Below are 21,891 nucleotides of genomic sequence, written 5' to 3' on the forward strand. Positions count from 1 at the left end.
TGTGTCTATTTTCAAAGAAAGACATGAAAATGAAATAATAACTTAAGCCTTCTCTGAACACTTTTGTACACATAAAATGTCATTAGTGATTAAAAAAACAGTATTTCTATTATGTATAAGGAGGTAGTATGGATTTTCAAATGGACTGGTGCATAAGATTGGCTTTCTTAACTTTAGATTTCTGAATCATATCTACTTAAAAACATCACTGGTGATATCTTTAAGTTTTTTTCTGTCAAAAATAAAGTTTGTGGTAATAATTCCTTCTTTGACCTTATAAGCAATATGGTGAAACTGGCTCACGACTTGTGGATAGCTTTTAAAATTTTGCCACATTCAAGATTAATCACCATTGATATAATTGATGCCATATGATATAAACTTTGAATTCTGTATGATTTCTATTTCAAAGTGATGGCTGTTACCCACACTCTGCTTAATGTTTAACACAAGTATTGGGGAAACTTGAATAATGAATTATCTGGCTAATGGACCTGTACTTGAGAATTAATAAAAGGAAAAATTCATTTCTTTATCTTAGAACTCTTTAAAAATGTACTAATTTTTTTTTTTTTTTTGCCATTTAGAAAGTCTCTTGGAAGGTCAATAATTTTATCTTTGATGAAGATCTTACATGGTCTCATGCCTGAGATTATTTATAGGACTGTAAAAAATGATATTTGATTTGCCTCTAAAAGGGTTCCTTTTAATGAGAGACCAAATCAATAATATATGTGAAAGGGCTGTTTAACTATAAAAACATTCCATCCTCTCTACTTTTGGTGGGGGTAACGTTAACTTTCTTAATGTTTTTATTTGCTATTTTAAAAATTTATAGTAAAATAATCTGGGACTTCCCTGGCAGTCCAGTGGTTAAGACTGTGGGCTTCCAATCCAGGGGGCACAGGATTGATCCTTGGTCTAGAAACTAAGATCCCACATGCTGTGTTGCATGGCCAAGAAAATATTAAATAATAATATCATCATCATCTAATTATTGATGATTATGGTCATCTGACATTCACAACTGAGCACACACACACAGACTCTTTTACAGTATATTTGATTTCTAAAGCTAACAAATGTAAAAATTCTGGGAAAAATTTATGATGAGGTCATTTTTATTATAAAGGGCTTTCTTTCCACCAAATAACATTTCTTTTATGGTTGAGAGTTTTCATATTTATGTACTCAAGTCACAACAGTGCATTGTTTCATTCTTGGTAGTAAACCTGGAGTGACTGTAAGCTCCAGCCAGGCTGAGGCCATGGAGTTCCCGGGTAGCTGCTCTGTGTTCCTCCCTGCTCCCTGCTCTGTTTACAGCAAGTCCACTCCTTTCCTTTAACTCCAGTATAATCATGTGAGTTTGATCCATTAGGGCCCTTGGGACTCACCTTCCTTGCCTTCCCCATATTACTCATCTTGCAGCACTTGTCAGATCCCTTAATCACTAATAACTAGTTTTCCTGCAATTACCGTGTAACAGAGACTGTCCATGAACTGGCTGGTGAGTAATTGTCATCAGCTGCTCAGCTTTAGTCCAGCAGCAATCACGTGATTTACTGAAGGGCCCCTTGAGCTCTAGAACCTCCCAGGGAAAGCTCCGGAGATCCTGTTCTCCCTCTTGCCATTCCAGAGAACCCAAGGTCTGCTCACAACACCTGAGCAGCTGCCCTAGGTCTGACCTGCCAGAGGACTGGCCCACACTATCTCCTGTTCCTTAGAGCCCCTTGCTATGTCTCCCCTGGGCTCCTCTGCACCCTGGGAGACCCCGTTCCTGGGAAAGTCTGTGACTGTGTCTCTTCCCATGTCTGCCTAGAATTTAACCATCAGGCTCTGTCTCTGTTCCTTTCTGCTCTGCTAGATTGTTAAAGCTGAAGCCATGCCCTAATTTATTTCTTTTCTCAGTTGTCATCCGTTGAGTTCCAGGCACTGCTATTCACTCTTCTTTCCAACATTTATGAGGTCCAAGTGTATCCAGCATGTGCAGTCGTTGGCATTGTGATGAGTGAGGGTATCTGTCTATGTAGATCAATGGATGGAGCTAGAGAACACTGTTGGGTAAGGTGACTGCTGAGTTAGTGGTACTTGGTCATCAGTCCCAGGGTTGGGAAGTTCCCCTGGAGGAGGACTTGGCAACCCACTCCAGTATTCTTGTCTGGAGTCCCATGGCCAGAGAAGCCTGGCGGACTGTAGTCCCTGGGGTCCCAGAGTTGGACACGACTGAGCACCCACGCACGCCCAGTCGTAGAGCTGCCTAATAGCATTTATAGTGTAGATGTGCTGTCTGTCCTTGTGAGATTTCCCAGAGCTGTCCCTTTTACTTATGCCTCCCACCTGATAGGGTTAGTAATTTCTGTTACTCTGGGAAATTTCAGGTTCCAGGATAATGTTTGTATTTTATGATCATTTTTAAAAGCATTCATTTTTTAAAATTGTAATAAAATAACAACATGTCACATGAAATTTACCCTGTTAACCATGTTTAACTGTCCAGTTCAGTGGCACTAAGTACATCCACGTTGGTGTGTGCCGTCACCATCATCCATCCACAGAGCTCTTTTCACCTTGCGAAACTAAAACTCTCTCCCTCTACACAATTCTGCCTTTCCCCAGCTTTTGGCAACCATAGTTCTACTTTCTGTCTCTATGAGTTTGACTCCTTTAGGAACCTTGTGTAAATGGAGGCATACAGTATTTGTCTTCTGGTGACTGGCTTATTTCACTTAGCATAATCTCAGTGATTACCCATGTGGTAGCACGTGGCAAACTTTCCTCCCTTTTTAAAGTCGAACGCTGTTCCATTGTATGTGTAGACTGCATTTTGCTTTTCCATTCATTCCTTGGTGAAGATTTGAATTAATTCTACCTTTTGACTTTTGCAATAATACTACTTAAAGCATTCATGTTTCATAAGAAAATTAGTGTTTTCCCTTTAAATTGGTATTTCTCATTTTAAAGATGAGCTGTTTTTATTATGTCTCAGAGCCAAAATTCTCTTAAAGGAAGTGGGAAATGATTCATTAGCTAAACAGAATCACTAGGGAATGGGTCATTTCACAGAAGCTGTAACCATTTAAGATGTTTTGTTTTGAGTAATTTTACATGAAAACATTAAAAAAAATAGATACTGCTCTGCTCTCTTGAACATTTTAAAGTTAGTTTAATTTTTGAATGTGTTAACTAGTCCTAGATTATTCAACATTGAGAGTATTATTTTGGTGCTAAAACTACATTGTTGTATAATATTTAGAAGGGTTTTGACCATTACATTTAGAATTTTTGAATTTAAAATACTGAAATTTTAAAATGTGTATGTATATTTTACTCTTTGTTATTTTTTTTCTTGTTGTTGTTAGAAGCACACTTTCTTATGACTGCTTTTCTTTGTAGAATCTATTTGTTGCTTCTGAAACACAGTGGTGCTAAACAGGCAATAATATCATTTGTTAGAATTATGTTGAAGAGTAAACAGCCTTTGAGTGAGCCTTTTAGAGATTAAGTAAAATGATTATACTTTGGGACAGGAACCCCTTCCCCCACCAATTCTATCTATGGTGGTCTTTTACAATTTTATTTCCTAATTTTTTTGGCAATGCTTTGGATAGGAGAGGTACCATAAAGAAATCAATTTTTGCTATCAACATTTCAACAATGCATTTGTTCTGTAAAAGGCCATGCATGCGTGTTAAGCCATTTCAGTCTTGTCTGACTCTTTGCGACCCCATGGACTATAGCCCACCAGGCTCCTCTGTCCATGGGGATTCTCCAGGCAAAAACACTGGAGTGGGTTGCCATGGCCTCCTCCAGGGGATCTTCCCCACCCAGGGATCAAACCTGCATCTCTTAGGTCTTCTGCATTGGCAGGTGGGTTCTTTACCACTAGCACCATTTGGGAAACCCTCATATGTAATTACCTCTTCAGTATTTTGTGGGCTTAAGTAGGTATCTACTGTTAATAAATTCACCAGACCAAGAGTCTGGATCTGTCATATTTTTTTTGGCATTTACCAAAACTAGCTTCTATTTCTTATTTCCTTCTTCTACTTGGGAAGGGTAACGTTCAAACTAACTTACAGATTTTTTGCTCATAATGCACCATTGTTTTTGTCTATTGTTTCATCTCTGATTTAGTGTTATGAAGCCTTTGTACATATGGTGTACTTCTTGTGCTTGTTGCCTAGATTTTAAACTCCTTCCCAGCCCAGGCCTTTTTTTCTTGCTAGAAATACTGTATTCGAAACCCAGCATTAGCTAACATAATGACAGAGACTATTCTTAGAGTCCCTCCTCTGTGTGGATGCTGCTGTAAGGATTTGTGTGTATCATCTCATGTAGTCCTTCCAGTAACTCAGCGAAGCCAGTACTAGTACTATCCTCATGTTACAAGTGAAGAAGCTGAGGCATAGAGAAATTAAGTAATCATTTCCAAGTGCACACACCAAGTAGTGGAATCAGGGTTTGAGCTCAAGCTGTCTGACCGAAGAATCTCCTTTCCTACTACCTTCCTTCAATGAATATTCATTAAACTCTTACTGTATACCAGTGAACAATGCAAAGATCCCAGCCTTCACAGAACTTACATTCTGGTTGAGGAAGAGAGAAAATGAACAACCAAAATACATGAATAAATGGTATGCTATATTAGAAGGCTATCCAAGCACTAAGACAGAAAAGAAAATGTAGAACAGAGGAAGGGGCGGTAAGACAGACAGGTTGACATTTTAAGTAGATAATCAGGGAAAACTTCATGGTTCATACAGAGGAACTGTTTAACAAGTCTCTAGTGTTTGACAAGATGATTTTTTTTTTAATTGATCTCTTAGAGATGTAGCCTGAGATCTTGACTGACTCATTCAAAACTTTCATGAATCTGTTTATTAGTTCTGCCTGTTTAACCCTGGAAGTGACATGTGGTTTTATCTCCAGAGTCAAGGATGAGGTAGCCCATGGGCTCTGCTTCACTGCCTGGAGCAAGTCTCTTACTCCGGAGTACTCCCAAATGTGCAGGTGTCTGGGGAGCTGGCTGTGGGTGCTGAATCATGGGGCCGGGTGGGGTGTCTGTCCTGGAGTGGGGAAAGAGGGGTGATTAGACCCCTGGGACATTGTGCAGTGGTTCTTTAGAGAAGGATATCGCTGAGATTCTTCTGGAGAGACCCCTGCCTGCCTAGGGGAGAATGGATACAGATTGTCCAGACAGGGCAAGTGACCCCAGACCATCCTTCCATCCAAGGATTGTCTCTGAACTATGGACCCAGCAAGGGACTGAGCAAGAGGGCGAAGGTGGCCTGGCCCAGAGGGTCCCGTCAGTATTAGGAAGACAGTGGGGCCTGTATGCTTGTCTGTGGGTCAGGGGTTGAGATTTATGTGTGAAGGACACACACTTCACCCAGTTACTGAGGCATCATGGAAGGTGCTAATACGCTAAAATTAAACTTCCATTCCCTGTTCCTGTGCTCCAGTTTGTCAGTCGTGCCCGACTCTTTGTGACCCCCATGGATTGTAACCCGCCAGGCTCCTCTGCCCATGGAATTTTCCAGGCAAGAATTCTGGAGTGGGTTACCCATTCCCTTCTCCAGGGGATCTTCTCAACCCAGGGATCAAACTCGTGTCTCTTGCGTCTCCTGCATTGGCAAGGCAGGTTCTTTACCACTAGCGCCACCTGGGAAGCCGTGATCACATATTTACTCTCAGCTTAAAAGATGGATCATTCAGTTTTTCTGGAACTGGGCATGATTGGACTCCAACAGGCCTTTCCTTTAGACCAGAAAGCACGGATGTTGCAAATGAGGTTCCCAGCTGTCCTGGTCTGTCAGCCTTCTGCTCGTGGCTGTGGTGGCTGATCACTCAGGATGTTGTTGTTGGAGGGGTGCGGCTGGTGGGGGGGGGGGTCATCCAGCCCCTCCCAAGGCACAACTTTCCTTTTTTATACAAAAACAACACCGTGCCTCCGAGGGTGCTGACTGCACACCAGATTCCATTGACTGTTTTCCTACGCTCCTCTGCTTATTTTTATTCATTTGGCTACTTTATTTTAGGGCTTCGCAGAGCTTGTTTTGGCCCGAGCGAAACGTATTGTTTTATTTCTGGCTGCCCTGCTCTCATGTGAACGCTTCAATTAAGAAGCGGACGCGGGGAGGACGTGGTTCTGGGGTTCCGGTTTGCTGCCCGGCCGTTTGCCCAGAGCTGCAGTCGACCCCACTCCCCAGGGCAGGCTGAGGCCCCTGGGCAGGTTTCCAGCAAGAGCGGACTGAATCCGGCTCGGGATGGGCAACCAGGCCCTGATGACACAGGCTCATCTCACTGGAGAAGATATTAGGACCTGGTCAAAATCACTTATTTCTAGTCCAGAGCTTTGACATCATTTCATGCCTCCTCACCAGGTATCAGAAATGGATTTTTTTTTTTAAAGAAAAAAAAAATGGATCTGTTTTTATTATTTTTTAAATTAGAGATACCCCACAAGAACAACTGACCTTCCCTAGCTGCAGTCCTACGAGGCTGAATCAGTGATGTTTGAAAACAGGGCTTTGGTGTCCTGCCTGCTGGTTTAGTTCTTGCCTCTGCCACTTACTAGCTCTGTGTCCTGAGGCAAATTGCATAACCTCTCTGGGCCTCAGTATCCACACATACTGGGAGTGATCATTGCACCTGCTTTCTTAGGTTATGGTGAAGATTCAACAAGAAAAAAAAACCTAATTTTCTATGATCATAGCCAACTGATCATGATATGTAAAACTCCATTGCAGATTGGATTTTTGTCGCTCCAATCGTATCTGGAACTAGTTGAGCTGGAATTTAGACTAAGAATCTAATCAAACTGAATTGGTGCGGTTTTCTTTCCCAAGACTGTTGTCTAAATCAGACTCTTCCCAGACCCAACCACTTGCCTCTAGGAGAGCGCCACCTGTTGGTGGGTCTTGGTTTAGATAGGAAGCTGAGAGGGTGGATCACCTGTGTTTGCCTTGGGATTACTGTTGTTCAGTGGTTCAGTCGTGTCTGACTCTTTGCGACCCCATGGATTGCAGCACACCAAGCTTCCCTGTCCTTCACCATCTCCTGGAGCTTGCTCAAACTCGTGTCTATCAAGTCAGTGATGCCATCCAACCATCTCTTCCTCCGTCGTCCCCTTCTGCCTTCAGTCTTTCCCAGAGTCAGGGTCTTTTCTAATGAGTTGGCTCTTTGCATCAGGTCGCCAAAGTATTGGAGCTTCAGCTTCAGCATCAGTCCTTCCAGTGAATATTCAAGATTGATTTCCTTTAGGATTGACTGTTTGATCTCCTTGCAGTCCAAGGGACTCTCAAGAGTCTTCTCCAGCTCCACAGTTCAAAAGCATTAGTTCTTCGGTGCTCAGCTTTCTTTATGGTTCAGCTCTCACATCCATACGTGACTACTGGAAAAACTATAGCTTTGACTAGACGGACTTTTGTTGGCCAAGTAATGTCTCTGCTTTTTATTATGCTGTCTAGGTTTTTCATAGCTTTTCTTCCAAGGAGCAAGCGTCTTTTAATTTAATGGCTGCAATCACCATCTGCAGTGATTTTGGACCCCAAGAAAATAAAGTCTGAAAATAAAGGGATAGTGGGGATCAACTAGCCATCCAGGGATGCCCGAATCACACCCTGATACTTCTGGCCATGGACCCCAGGCTTCAGGATTTTTAAAAGCCTTCTTTCTAAGTGATCCCAGTATACTAACGCAGTTGAGATACACTAGGAAGATATTTTATTTAGGAAAAGATTTCTTAAGTGGCTTCATTCATAGCTCCATGTATTTATAACAGAATTAGAGCAGCACACAAGAAAAATAAACACAAATTCTTCATCCCTGTTTATCTCGAGTTTAAGAACTGACATATTTCTATCATTCAGAACTTACTGGACTTTTCACAGCTCCTGATTCATTTGCCCAAACTGGTTTGGGTTGTATTTCAAAATAAAGATACAAATTGCATTCTTAACACTTGCCTGTTATCTGTGAACTCTTATTCTTCCCGTCTGTCTGTAAATATTACTACAACTGCCTGGCTCCTGCTTTGTTTCTCTCTGCCTCCGGCAAGGATCTGCCCTCTAAGAGTCCCAGTTAGAGACACTCACGTCTGTGTGGGCACCCTGAACTGTCTGCTCATGACTTTAATTACAGCTAAATCCTGGATTTCTTTCTCTTCTTCCTTCTTGTGTGTTTTGTTTTTGTTTGTTTTTGGTTCTTTTGTTTTTAAAGACGGTTCAGACCATATTTTATTTCTTTGTTTTCAGCTGACAGGAAAATTTTTGAACCAATTTGTATGACATTTTTCCTCATTGTTTATAATCAGATTATCCACTCTGGATTATCAAAGTCAAAATGTCTTAATCCAGACTGACTTTCCCAGCCATTCTGGGCATCTTTCCCATGGTGAGTTAGTGGATGCCCAAGGGTACAAAATAATGTCTGCAGGAGCCTCAGTAAATCATAGGAAAGCAAACCTGTTCCTTTTTTTTTGTACCCTCTTTCTTCCAATAAGAAAGCTAGTTGAGACTCATTGGAAAAGACTCTGATGCTGGGAGGGATTGGGGGCAGGAGGAGAAGGGGACGACAGAGGATGAGATGGCTGGATGGCATCACTGACTCAATGGTCATGAGTCTGAGTGAATTCTGGGAGTTGGCGATGGACAGGGAGGCCTGGCGTGCTGCGATTCATGGGGTCGCAAAGAGTCGGACACGACTGAGCGACTGAACTGAACTGAACTGAGATGATATTCAGATCCAAGTAGGAAAAAATAAGTGACGTATTTGAAAACTCATTCTAAACCCTTCAGTGAAACAGAGTGCTTATATAAGATTAGGATAATTGGCAGTTTAAGCCAGTTTCTACTCACCAAGTTTCCTGTAACCACTTCCAGAATTTAGTCCATCAGGTGCCATTGTTTTCAGTACTTTCTTTTTTGAACGTAATGTTTCTAACTTTCTTGTCCTCTGGGTTTTTACACAGAACATGTTGTTGACTTGATTTTTATTGTATTTTGGACAAATGAAAATGCAGTGAAGATTTAATCGCCATATCTTCCTAATAATTTAGCTGTGGGATACATGATCTGGCCATTGCTCCAAGGAGAAAGGGTGGGGAACTTGGTCAGCCTTGGAGTTAGACATACTTAGCTGTGAATATGGTTACTGATTTCTGTGGCTTTGGGCAAGTCACAGAAGCTTTCTGAGCCTAGTTTACTCATCTGTAGGTTGGTGGTGCTCCTTGCGTTGGTTTAAATGAGTTACTAGACGCAAAGCTCCAGATACGGTGTCTGGCTCAGTGGGAGTGCTCAAAGGGGTGATAACAAATACCCACCTGGATTTTACCTCTTTATTTCTATCTTTTTTTTTTTTTTTTAAGCCCAATTGGAACCTTTTACCTTATAGTTGAGGGTTTGCCTCCTTTTATTTATCAAATTATAAACTTAAAAAAAAAGTAGTCCTCTGTGTTTTTCTTTTCTGCAGAAACCATGTACTTAGTAAATTTTGATGAATCCGTCAATAATTTATCATTTGGATAGTGAATCTAAACAAATAGGAAAGGAAAACTTGTGATTTTTCTGTATTTCAGTTTTGTTTTAAATTAACCTAGGCAACTGTTTCTCTATAGGGATTGAAAGAGTCTAAGCTCCATGTAGGTTTTGTTATTTCTTCCCTTTTAACGCAGAAACTGGAACCCAAACCCAGGATGATAAGGGCGTGTTACATAGGTAAATTCTCACTAACTCTGGACACGGAGGTCTGTTCATTTGGTCTGTTCATTGTAGTCTGGGCATTCATGTGCCCACTGTTAACACCTTATACCTTTATTTATAATCAATAATACTCTCAAAAGAAAGAACTGGAAAAATCCAGAATAGCTCAGTTAAAGGATTAGGGTGATCCTGTAGGCCAGATCCTGGACAGCTAATAGTTTTGCATGTGACTTTCCTATTGAAACTCTCAGAGACCTTAAAAGATGTTTATTGTAATGTGACTCATAGGAGAAGGGAAAGAAAGAAGTTAAGAGGAGAGGTGATCATATACTATTTCATGTATCACTCTTTATTTGATGACATGTTTAGATAATTTAGAAAATACTGATGTTTCTAGAATGAATCCTACTTGAGCCTAATATGTTAATCTTTTTAGGTAAGTGTTTAATTCTGTTGACTCTTTTTAAATTTAGATTCACACATGTATTTAGAAAGGAGATTCATCTGTAGTTTTCTTGTTGTGTACTTTTTTGTTAGATGATTATATCAGTATCATCTGTTACTATTTAAATAAGAATTTGAAAACTTTCTTTCCTATCACATGGTTTGAAATGGTTTAAATATGATCAGAATTGTCCCTTAAAATTTTCCCAGAATTCTTCCTCTGAAGACATCTAACCTGCTTTTGTTTATTTATGTGTTTATCTATTGGAAGGTCAGTTGGGGAGGTAGGTTTTTGATTTGTGTTTCATTAGTATACACAACATATAGTGTGATTCCTTAAGTAAATCTGAAATATTATTTACTGAACATCTTCAGTTCTTACTGATTAAGTCCTGCCTAACTAAGGGCGAGGTGATTTGTTACTGTTGAGTTACTGTTTCAAGAGTGGCAGTTCTTGTTTGTATTCAGTGTTTTATGGCATTTTACAGTCATGTATACCATTCCTAGATTTGGACATTAAGGACTATTCCACATTTTTATTGTTGAGATGGTGATGCTGTCAATTGTATGTTTATATTACTGTGTAGACCGTTATTACTCTTTATTTTAGATGTTCTTTATTTATTCATTTGTTTATTTGGCTCCGTGGAGTCTTAGTTCAGCATGTGAACTCTCAGTTGTGGCATGTGGGAGCTCGTTCCCTGACCAGGGGTGGAACCTGGGCCCCCTGCATGGGGAGCACAGAGTCTTAGCTAGTGGGCCACCAGAGAAGTCCCCACTGGTACTGTCTTTGGTACACTTGGCCAAGGGAGCCAGTTTTACCGCAGATCATGCAGCAGACACGGTATCCATCCTTAACAGACAACAGAGTTGTCTAGTACATTGTAGGTACTTAGTAATTCTGGTGAATGAAATACTTGTTTAGTATCTACTGTGTGTTTGGAAAAGGTATAAAAGACATGTTCAGAGACAATATGTTATGAATGCAAAATTGAATTAAATAGTTTAAATATTAAGGCAAATGTGTATTCAGATATATTAAAGGATTCGATTTACATACTCATCTGGGGGAGAAACCATTTTCAGATGGAGAAAAAAGTAAATATTGATTCAGTTACCCTGTACCTGGCCTGAATTTACAAACTGATATAGAGAGCTAAAACTGTTTCAGTAGTGTTTTTGTTCTTCTATATGAATTGGGCTATAATGCTAGGAAATGGGAATCACAACTCTGTAGTAAGAGTGGTACTAAAAATAATGTTGATCTAAATTTAGATTATAATATTTATTTTAAACTTTGTTAAAGAAAAGGTATTGATAGTTGATAAGATTGTATTGGATTATGTTGAAGATATATTGACAAAATATTCTTTCCTTTTCTCTTAGATTTATCTAAAAACAGACTGGTTGAAGTTCCAATGGAGTTGTGCCATTTTGTATCACTGGAAATTCTTAATCTGTATCATAATTGTATCAGAGTCATTCCGGAGGCCATCATTAATCTACAGATGCTGACTTACTTAAATTTAAGGTAGGTTTAAAAAAGAAAAAAGATCACTTGCATTTCTGTCAGTTTTTTTCTCTCTGATCTTTTCTGATCACCCTTTGAAATAAATCACATGAAGATTATTGAAGAAATATCTTTTATAATACATTTATAGTGCCATTATTATTGTTTTTGGTGCTCGACTTCTCAATGTCAATAGGGCAAGATGTTTGGCTTCTTAAGATAATTGATACAGCATCATTTATAGTTTTTGTCTGATACTTGGAAGGTTGTTGGTCTGTTTTCTTCGGATATTGATGTAGATTTTGGAGGAGGAAGGCTGAAGGAAGTGAGAAAGGATTGATGGTTGAGGCAGATTAGGACCTTCCTGGTTTTGGAGATTATTGGAAACATTGGATTTGCTACCCACAGTTGACTGAACCTGTTCACCTTAGGTCACTAGAGAAAGCTGAGGAGAGGAATATTGAGCCACTCTAGCAAGATATGACTTTGCTGTCTTTAGCCCATTAAATTAGGTCAGTGTTTGCTGAGTTTGGGTCAGTGGTCTGTACTGACTCTCTGATTAACCACAACACAGTGTAACCTATTAATGTACTGAGTAGCCCTGAAGTTAAGAAAACTAAGAGTTTTAAGGCCTAGCTTTTAGACTTTCGCTGCTGTGACTGTCAGCTTTTCTGGCCTGATTTTGACTCCTTGATACTTAAATCCTGGCTCACATCTGGGATATCAGGCAAGAGGGGGAGCTGCTCTATCAAGTCTGTCTCTACTATTAAAACAAAGTTGCAGAGTTCAAGCCTGAGCAGCCATCACTCTTGTCAGTTGCATTATCTTACTCTGCAAAGGATAGCGCCTGACTAGCAGGGTTTGTGCTGTGAAACAAATATGCAGCCTTCAAAGTGCAAGATTCCCAGTAAACCAGGTATAGTATTAATTTATGATAGAGAATAATGTCATTTATATTTTAGGGTTTTTATTTGTTTGGTTTGGTTTACCACTGATGGTTAGAAATCTTCTGCAGCTTTCTTTGTTGTCAAAAATGGGCTTCCTTTGCATTTCATTAGGACTGTATATCTTTTCCCTTGGGAGTGAAAAATAAATCCTAGCCATGTTTTTAAGTGGCCTTTATTTCATTTTTGGTAAATAAGATGTAAACTATTATTATTATTACTACTAGAAGCTCAACAGAGCCAACTTTCATTTTTTCCAGGTTTCTAGTTCATTTGAGTTTTCTTGTGTAAGAACCATTCATACCATTTCTGCTGCAGCAGAGTATTAATTACCTGGAATTGCCTGATGGAGCCAGCATAGTGATGTCTATAGACATGGCTTATTATCTCCCTAAAACATCTGTCTTCTAGTTCCAGCCCACATAGGGGAAATAACCCAAGAGCATATGTCGTTGGTCTGTTTATTTTACTGACCTACTCCTGATACTTTCACCTCCAGCAGCCTGCTTTCAACAATTAAATAGATTTAACTTTGCATTGTTGTACAGTATTAAATATATATATATATACACTGAGAAACCTTGGGGTAACAGATGACGTATTTCTTCTGGCATGATATAAACTATAAAATTCTACAAATACTAGGGAATCTAATCTCAGCATTTATATTTTGCTTTAAAAGCAGTAATAAAATTGTTTTTGATAGGATGATTTTTATGTTGAGGCTAGTTGAAGGTAGAATAATGTTACTGTTCTCAGATGGTAGAAAGACTGTATTGGAATATGAATCTCAGGAGTCTTTCAATTAAGAACAGAGAGAATTTATTGGAACTGTTAATGGTTGAAGTTGTGTTTGGCATATTGTAAACAAAGTTTTGTGACGTATTTCTAGGTAAAAGAAAGAAAAGAAATAAAGGGGTCATTAAGCACCCAACTTTTTAAACTTTGTTTTCTTCTGATAATGGTTTCATTTCTCACTGGATTTAGTTTCTCTATTTTTGGTCCCATTTATATGGTGGTGGTTTAGTCACTAAGTCGTGTCCAACTCTTACAACCCCATAGACTGTAGCCCACAAGGCTCCTCTGTCCATGGGATTCTCCAGGCAAGAATACTGGAGTGGGTTGCCATTTCCTTCTCCAGGGTATCTTTCCAACCCAGGAATCATTTATATAGGTCGTTTTTATTTTGTTTTGGTTTTCTTTGCTCACATTTCCTACTTTAATATTACCATCTTTTAGGACATTTTCTCTAGTGTTGAATCATAGCTCTTCAAAGGAATTGATAAATAAATGGATGAAAGTAAGAAAAAATATATCTCTTACTTTTCAGAGATACTCTTAATATGTCAAGGTATATGAAAAATGTATGTGTCTCATCTAAAATGGTGCTATATGTACATATGTGATTATCTTTGGTGACTTCTATCACATTTACTTTAAGAATGTCACCTAAAATAGCAACACAGGGCAATTTTTAAAGTGAGCAGGAGATGGTCATCTTTTCTATTCATTTATAAGCCCTCTAACTCCTGTTTGATTATTAGATTTTTGAAATGAAAATTCTAGGAATAAGACCTTTGTACTGAGTTTTTCTTTGTGGGAGAGATTTGAGGTAGAATGTTAAATTTGCCTAAATGGTTTATTTGTAGCTTCTGAAATGGTGGGTGACTGTCACATCTGTTTATCTATAAATGTGTAATACAATAATATCTAGAAGATGCCAGTGGCATCTAGTTAAATTGTAAGTCTTCTAAGAGATGTTGAGTAATGACATCCCATGATAATAGTGTTGTTTGTGTGAGTTCTCCCTGTCTTCAGGCTACCATCTCCACTCCCAGCCACCACCACTCCGACTCTGAAGGCAGCTGGTAACCAGAAGGAATGTAGAATGTTGTGTTTGTCTGTGATCATGATAGATGTCCCCTTCACAACAACCAGGGTTGGGCACTGTGGCCTTTTCGTGTCTTTCTCATGAAAACTTAAGTCAACAAAATAAAATGAATGGGTGTGGTGAAGAGGCATGGTAGGATTCTATTGACTCCTGGCCTTCAGAGAGAAGCTGCCAATCCACATATTAGGAAAAGAGGCAAGATGCTCAGGATGCTGCACAAAGTACTGCTTTGTAGGACAGCTGCTGATCCCCTTTCAATCCAGGCTTTTGTGTGTGTGTGTGTGATAGTTACAAATTGAACATTATGCCAACGAGAAAAGCTCTTTTTTTAATAGGCCATCTATCTAATTGATTATTTTTTAGTTGAAGTATAGTTGATGTACAGTATTAGATGTTACAAGTGTACAACATAGTCACAATTTTTAAATGTTACGCTCCATTTATAGTTATTATAAAATATTGGCTATATTCCCTGTGTGGTAAAATATATCCTCATGGCTTTTTTATTTTCTAAACCTTGTTTATTTGGCTGTGCTGGGTCTTGGTTGCGGCATACGGGATCTTTGTTGCCATGTGCGGGTTCTTAGGCACGTGAGGTATAGTTCCCTGACTAGGGATTGAACCCAGGCCCCCTGCATTGGGAGCTTGGAGTCTCAACCTCTGGACCACTGAGAAAGTCATGTTTATTTATTTTATACATAATACTGGGTTGGCCAAGAAGTTTGTTTGGGTTTTCCTGCAAGATGGTACAGAAGAACCTGAACGGACTTTTTGGCCACCCCAATAGTTGGTAGCTCTCAATCTCCCAGTCCCGTAATGCCCCTCCCCATGCCCTCTTCCACTGGCAACCACTAGTTTGTTTTCCGTATCTGTGAATCGGTTTCTTTTTCATTATGTTCCCTAGTTTTAGATTCCACATACAAGTGGTATCATACAGCATCTGAAAAGATATATTCTAGATAGAAGCATTTAATCAAATTAAGCATTTAATCTAAACTGTAGCTAATTTAGATGTGTTGGGGAAGTCAGTATACATTTCAGAAAATTAAGAATATCCTGTAAATTACTTTTGAGTGCGCAATGTAGACTGGGTCAGATACAGCACGGTCTGAAATGGCTTTAACGGATAGGCAAGTTCAGCAGACTATATCCATAAATACCCCAAACACTTTCTTTTCCATAGTACACTTAGGACTAGAAAGAAAGTGCTGCTCAAGAAAATAGCACAGAGAAGCTGCTTTTCAGATTCCACAGATTTCATGTTGCTGTGCATAACATTAGACATGGTCTCACTGTATTTTTAATTGTTTTCTTTTTTAAAATAAATCACATGGAGAAATTGCTGATTTTTGTGTGTTCTAAAACAAGAGACGTGTCCTGTGAAGCCACTTTGAATGTATGGGAACCATTCAAAATTGATGACGCCCTCTGGGATGCATTGCATATTCCAGCCGAGTGAACAGTCATAAATATTTGATGGTGTTGTGATGATGACAACAGAGGTGATGATGGTGGTGTGTCACTGCATCTGCAGCTTCTTGGCTGGTAGGATCTCTCAGCGACATTATCTTTAAATGTCAAATGGCTGTTCGGTGCCAGCAACCCAATCCCATCTTAGACTAGAGATGGGTTTAATTAGTACATGGAAAGAAAACCTTTACTGTAAAACACAGTTAAAAACACTTCAGCGTTTCCTATTTTTGCTCTCGCCGTAGAAATGTCCTGTTTGTGGAAAACATTACTTTATTGCTGTTTATGTAGTGTCCTTTGAAGAAACTGGGCTTGTAATCTTTTCTTCTTGGTGTTTACAACAAAAGGTTATGTTGATTTAATGTACGTGCCACTGTGTCTTCTCCTGTTAGAAAGCGTCTTAATCCAAGAAATGTGGCCAAGAACAATACAAGTGATTAAACAAGACTTGTTCCTATATCGGAACAAACACTTTGAACCTGGTACACGGGAAGACCTCACAAAGTGTAAGACCTATTTTAAGCAGTTGGAGAGGTTGTTGTTGATGAGACTCATGAAGAAAATGTACCTTAGAAAGTTTTTAGAAGAACACAGAGCAGAAAAGCTTTTGGCAAGTGTCTGGGTGTTGTGAATGAAACTAAGAATAGGGAGCTTAGCTTCAACGTTTCATCTCAGAGATTTGGGGGAGCAGAAGCTGCCCACCAAAGGCACATTCTTCACAGCATTTGATCATAGTGTTTCCAGAACTCTTGGTTAGTGGTTTTACTGTTCTGGGGTGAAACGTGCAGAGCCAGGAGCTGGTTTATTCATTAGAAGCCCCTTTCTCTGCCAGCATCTTAGGTATTGCCTGTAAAGAAGGGGGGCCGTCTCTTGAGCAGAATGTTATCACACCATACAAGGAATCTTTATTGGCTGCTTTTTCTGAAGCCTGGCATCCTTTTTGGCTGCTTAACAATGTGCAGAAAGAGCCAACTTCCTGATGGCTGTATATAACCTGTATCCCCACATTCCTTTGGGGGCTCATTTGGAGAATAATCTTTAATCCTCAGACTGTAGCTCTCTATTTGAAGGACTTGGGGGAAGCATCCTGCATCCTAGGTTTGCCTTAGAAAGCATAGATTTTATAATTTTTGTTATGAACAAAAACTAATTTCATTGTTTCTCAGAATCTTAATTTTATCCCTGAGAAACACAGCTTCTCCTTGCATTGACCTTCCTGAAGAATCTCTCAATTATAGGATAGTATTTTTGTCTTTCTAGAAACAGAGAAAATGGGCGATGTCTTCTTAAACTGGAAAAAGGAGAGGAGTTTTGCTCATTCAAGCTTGTATCACTCTTTTATGAAGATCATAGGAGTTTTTCCTCATTCAGACTTGTATTGCTCTTTTACGAAAATCATATCTGGTTCAAAGGGGAAAGGAGAATATTTAGGTATGTGTGTATATATATATACATACATACATATACACACACACATATATATGTGTATACACACACACACACACACATATATGTGTGTATATATATATATATATATTTCAGAGAAGGCAATGGCACCCCACTCCAGTACTCTTGTTTGGAAAATCCCATGGACGGAGGAGCCTGTTAGGCTGCAATCCATGGGGTCGATAAGAGTCGGACACGACTAAGCGACTTCACTTTCACTTTTCACTTTCATGCATTGGAGAAGGAAATGGCAACCCACTCCAGTGTTCTTGCCTGGAGAATCCCAGGGACGGGGGAGCCTGGTGGGCTGCCGTCTGTGGGGTCGCACAGAGTCAGACACGACTGAAGTGACTTAGCATAGCATATATATATATTTGGAACTTGCCTTTGGTAACTAGGTTGTGCTTTGTGAAATGACTGATCATCAGGAAGACACCAAAATACAATAAACCGTGTTGGAATTTGGAAGTATCATCTTAAAATTTGAAAGTATTTTCCATAGACTGCTGGAGTAGAAAGTGGTCGTCAGAGTTACCCATCGCAGGAGCAGCAGCTTGGGGTTGAAGCCTTGCCTCTTCTAATGCGCTTACTGGGCATTTGTCTTTAAGGTGGAACCTTTAGGCAACAGCCCTTAAAAATTTTAGTTCATATTTATAAATTATTGTGCCGGGAAAGTTATTAGCATTGGTAGTTGAAGGGCTTTATTAAGTGTGAATATGTTCATAATAGGTATTTCTTATCAGACTCCATTCCTGTTAGTATAGCCTAAGCTTGGCAAGACTTCCATAAGGGATTTTTCCATTCTTCATATCACCTGATCACAGACGTGGTTTTAGATCAGTGTTTGTATGAAAAAAAAAACAGAGGAACACAAAAGGGGCATTATGGCTTATGACAGCTAGACTGCTGTCAGAATTTGTTGGGTTTGTTTTCAGTTCTGCTTCTGATCTTAATAAAACCTCTAAGATCTTTGTGCTGCAGATTTGCTTTCTGAAAATAGGATGAACACTCTCTCCCAATGCACTGTATAAATTTTCCTGTTTATGTTCATTCTCAACGTTTTTCCTGCAAGCCCCAAATGAACACGCTGCAAATTACATTTCTATTTCTCATCGGATGGACCAAAGCTCTTTGAAACATTGCCATTTCATCAACAACAAGCTTATAGTTCCTCCAAGAATGTTACAGTTTTCCAAGTCTTAAAACAAGTGTCGTAGATGAAGAGAGGAAAAGGAAGAAAAACAGAACGTAAACATGTGAAAGGAGGTGTGGAAGTCTGGAAAAACTTTCACCATTGTCATCATCATCACCTCTACCTCATCAATTCTTAACAGCTAAATATGAGCTGTTACACTGTCATATTTGAGCCCTTCAACAGCTCTTTACTTGAGATGGGAAATAGGAAAGTGATGCATCCCTAAAACACATTATTTCGTAAATAAGAATCGTGGGAATTAGGGAAGCTTATTTCTGTGGCCTTTACTATTTGCTCAGCACTTTCCCCGTTGCCATCTTGTTTGATACTGTGCTCTGCTGCAGTCCATGCCCTTTGGACCATTTCAGAATCGTAAACATAGTTTATGAATTAAAACATAGAGAATTTTCCAGTAGGCCAACCTAAATATTTAAATAAGGGAATTAAAAATATTCATGCTACTATATCCATGCTTTAAAGTTTTTTAATGCCTATAAATTTGTGCCTTTCTTTTTCCCTTTATTTATTATTTTCAGAAGTTTGTTTTTTGTGTATGTTTTAAAATTTCAATGACCAACTCTTTTGATATTTTCTTTTCCATGAATTTCTGATACTGTCATATTTCCTTTGGTCTACTTTCTAATAGCTTTAGTCTTTTAATTTATGGAGTTTCCAGTTATTGTTCTTTTCTTATAGGAGCATTTAAGGCCATGGGTTTCTCTGTTTTTAATGTTTTAGCACTAAAGTTTTGGTGATTCCCAGAAGTTTTGATATATAGTATTTAAAAAAATCACTCCTAAATCATTTCTGATTTCCCGTGTTTCATTTTTGACCCATGAGTTTTCTATAGAGCAGATTTTAATAGTTGGCTTTTAAAATTGATTTTTAATTGCATTACATTTGGAGGATGTTTTGTTTGACATTGTTTCTTTAGGTTGGTTGGTATTTGCTCTATAGCCCACGCATAGTTAATTTTGTAAATATTCCACATGAACTTGGAAGGAATGTATGCTAAGTGCTATGGACTGGATTCTAGCAAACCCACTAAGTGTAACTTCCTGTTGCTTTTGCATCTCACTTATTTAGGGGTTTCCTCTTATAACGTGCATTCTTCAGTAGTGCATTCACTGAGAGGATATAAGTGCAGTCTTATTCTGAAATGACTTTCTTTACTCATTTTTAAGATTCAACTATTTGTACAAAATTTTCATTTGTACTAATATAAAGTTTTAAGTTGACAGCTGTTTTCTATTGTGTTTCAAAGATATTAGATTTTCTGGCCTCTGTTTTACTATGTTTTAAGTTTGTAGAAAATCTTCTATATTTTTTCCTTTGATTTCTTCTCATATCTTTGTCTTTGGTGTTTCTGCACTTTATGCTATGATATGCACAGAGATTTTATTTTGATTTATCTGACTGTACACTTAATTTTGCTTCCTAAGTCTAAAGATTCATGTCTTTCATCAATTCTAAAAACAAAAAATAGTTATTACCTTTTTAAATACTGCACCTTCCTCTATTTCTCTGTTACTTCTATTTTTTTAGTGTACTCCCTGTTGGTTATATGTTAGACCTCTCATCCTCTCACATTTTTAGTCTCTTTGTTAGTTCTCATTTCTTTATATTTGGGTAATATTTTTTAAGCATGAATATGCCTTTAACGTATCAAGAGTGAAAGTGCAGTAATACTGTGAAAGCAGGAAAAATGGTAGCACCATGAGGTTCCGTAATGGAAAAGAGTCTTAGTGATTGAGATGCATGGCATAAGAACTGTGCATTTTGACTCATTAGTGAAACCTGGTGCACTCTCTTCTGCTTCCAGTGGTACTTTGTTGGTTGCCTAAAAACAAATCGATACAGTAAGCTCCCTAAGTGCAAAACTTGAAGTTACAAACTTTCAAGTGTATGAACTTGCGTTCGCATGTTCAGTCACGTAAATGGGTTGTGTGTCTGGGGTACATTGTCACGTGCGTGCATCCTCTACAGATGGTTGCAATTTTGTGTACTGTTCAGTATTGTATAGAGTACGGTAGTAGCATCTCCCGCCTCCTCCCCTCCTCTAGTTTGTAGCTCCTCCTTCCTGCTTACTCGATGCCAGCCCCCGTATGCCAGCTGTTGTACTGTACTCCTTTATTTTCAAGGTACTGTACTGTAAGATTAAAAATGTTTTCTTTTTTGTGTTTGTTTTTTATGTATTATTTATGTGAAAGGTACTGCAAGCCTATTACAATGCAGTACCATATAGCCAATTGTGTTAGCTGGGTACCCAGGCTAACTTTATTGGTCTTAGGAACAAATTAGACTCAGGAATGCACTTTTGGAACAAAACTCATTCATTTGTGCAGGACTCTATGGTACTGAATTTCTTTGAGTTTTTTTTTTTTTTTTTTAATTATAAAACTTGATGAGAACTAGTCTTGTTCCTTTTGGCTTTATATTGAAGTTTGTGACAATTTGACTTCCTAATCTTCAATCTTGTCTTTGTTGAACTCTGTCCTCCCCCCCCTCCTTTTTTTAATCTTTTCGGCATCCTCCATACTTTCTTCCCTGAAATTAGGGCTTTAAGGAAGTAGGTTTTGACTGCAGTTTGGAGGTCTAGTGGCCAACCCAGGGTTTCACTTTGGTTCTCTTTGCGTTCTTACTTGCTTGCAGTAACAATTACAGTAACTGGACAAATAAAATTTTTGTTAAGAGTTGTTTTTGAGAAAAAGAGACACAGTATTGGTTTCCTCAGCTTCCCAATCCAGGTCTAAATGCATCACTTTGTGTTCAGAAGTAGTAAAATGCATGCTATAGTGGCTAGAACATTGCAGAATATGGTGTTAAAAATATCATCCTATTTCTGAACAGAATGCTTGTGCTATGAGAACTTAGGAAGGAGAAATGTTGATAAAATAATGTAGCCAAGAGTTTCAGCGTATATAATAGTCTCAAATGACATTTTTTTCAGGGATGAGAAATAAAGTCAAGAATAAATATGTATTCTGTAGTTCTTTATCTACAAAGAGTTGAGGGATTGGGTGCTTAGGGTTCAGGAGGACTCATTATGAAGAGGGCAGTTTATTCTGTAAGGCTTTGTATTTCGTCCTCTGTCATTTCTTGGAATACCTTTATACTCTCTGGAACAGATGGACTGTCACAACAGATGCCATGAGATGATCCCTCTGAATTCAGTTCAGTTGCTCAGTCGTGTCCAACTCTTTGCTAGCCCATGAATCGTAGCATGCCAGGCCTCCCTGTCCATCACCAACTCCTGGAGTTCACCCAAACTCTTGTGCATCGAGTCAGTG

The 21,891-nt window shown here is 38.8% G+C and overlaps 1 protein-coding gene across 2 annotated transcripts in view; it reads left to right on the forward strand.

The window, feature by feature from the left end:
- The window catches only part of LRCH1 (leucine rich repeats and calponin homology domain containing 1), a 214,830-nt gene that overhangs the window by 95,753 nt on the left and 97,186 nt on the right, over positions 1 to 21,891 (forward strand). For both annotated transcript variants that reach the window (XM_070380284.1, XM_070380283.1), the window contains exon 2: positions 11,532 to 11,676. In XM_070380284.1, the coding sequence (XP_070236385.1) occupies positions 11,532 to 11,676 (145 nt within the window). The remainder of the gene's footprint in view (positions 1 to 11,531; positions 11,677 to 21,891) is intronic.

This window comes from Bos mutus, chromosome 12 (genome assembly GCF_027580195.1).
Source record: "Bos mutus isolate GX-2022 chromosome 12, NWIPB_WYAK_1.1, whole genome shotgun sequence".
NCBI classification, from domain to species: Eukaryota; Metazoa; Chordata; class Mammalia; order Artiodactyla; family Bovidae; genus Bos; species Bos mutus.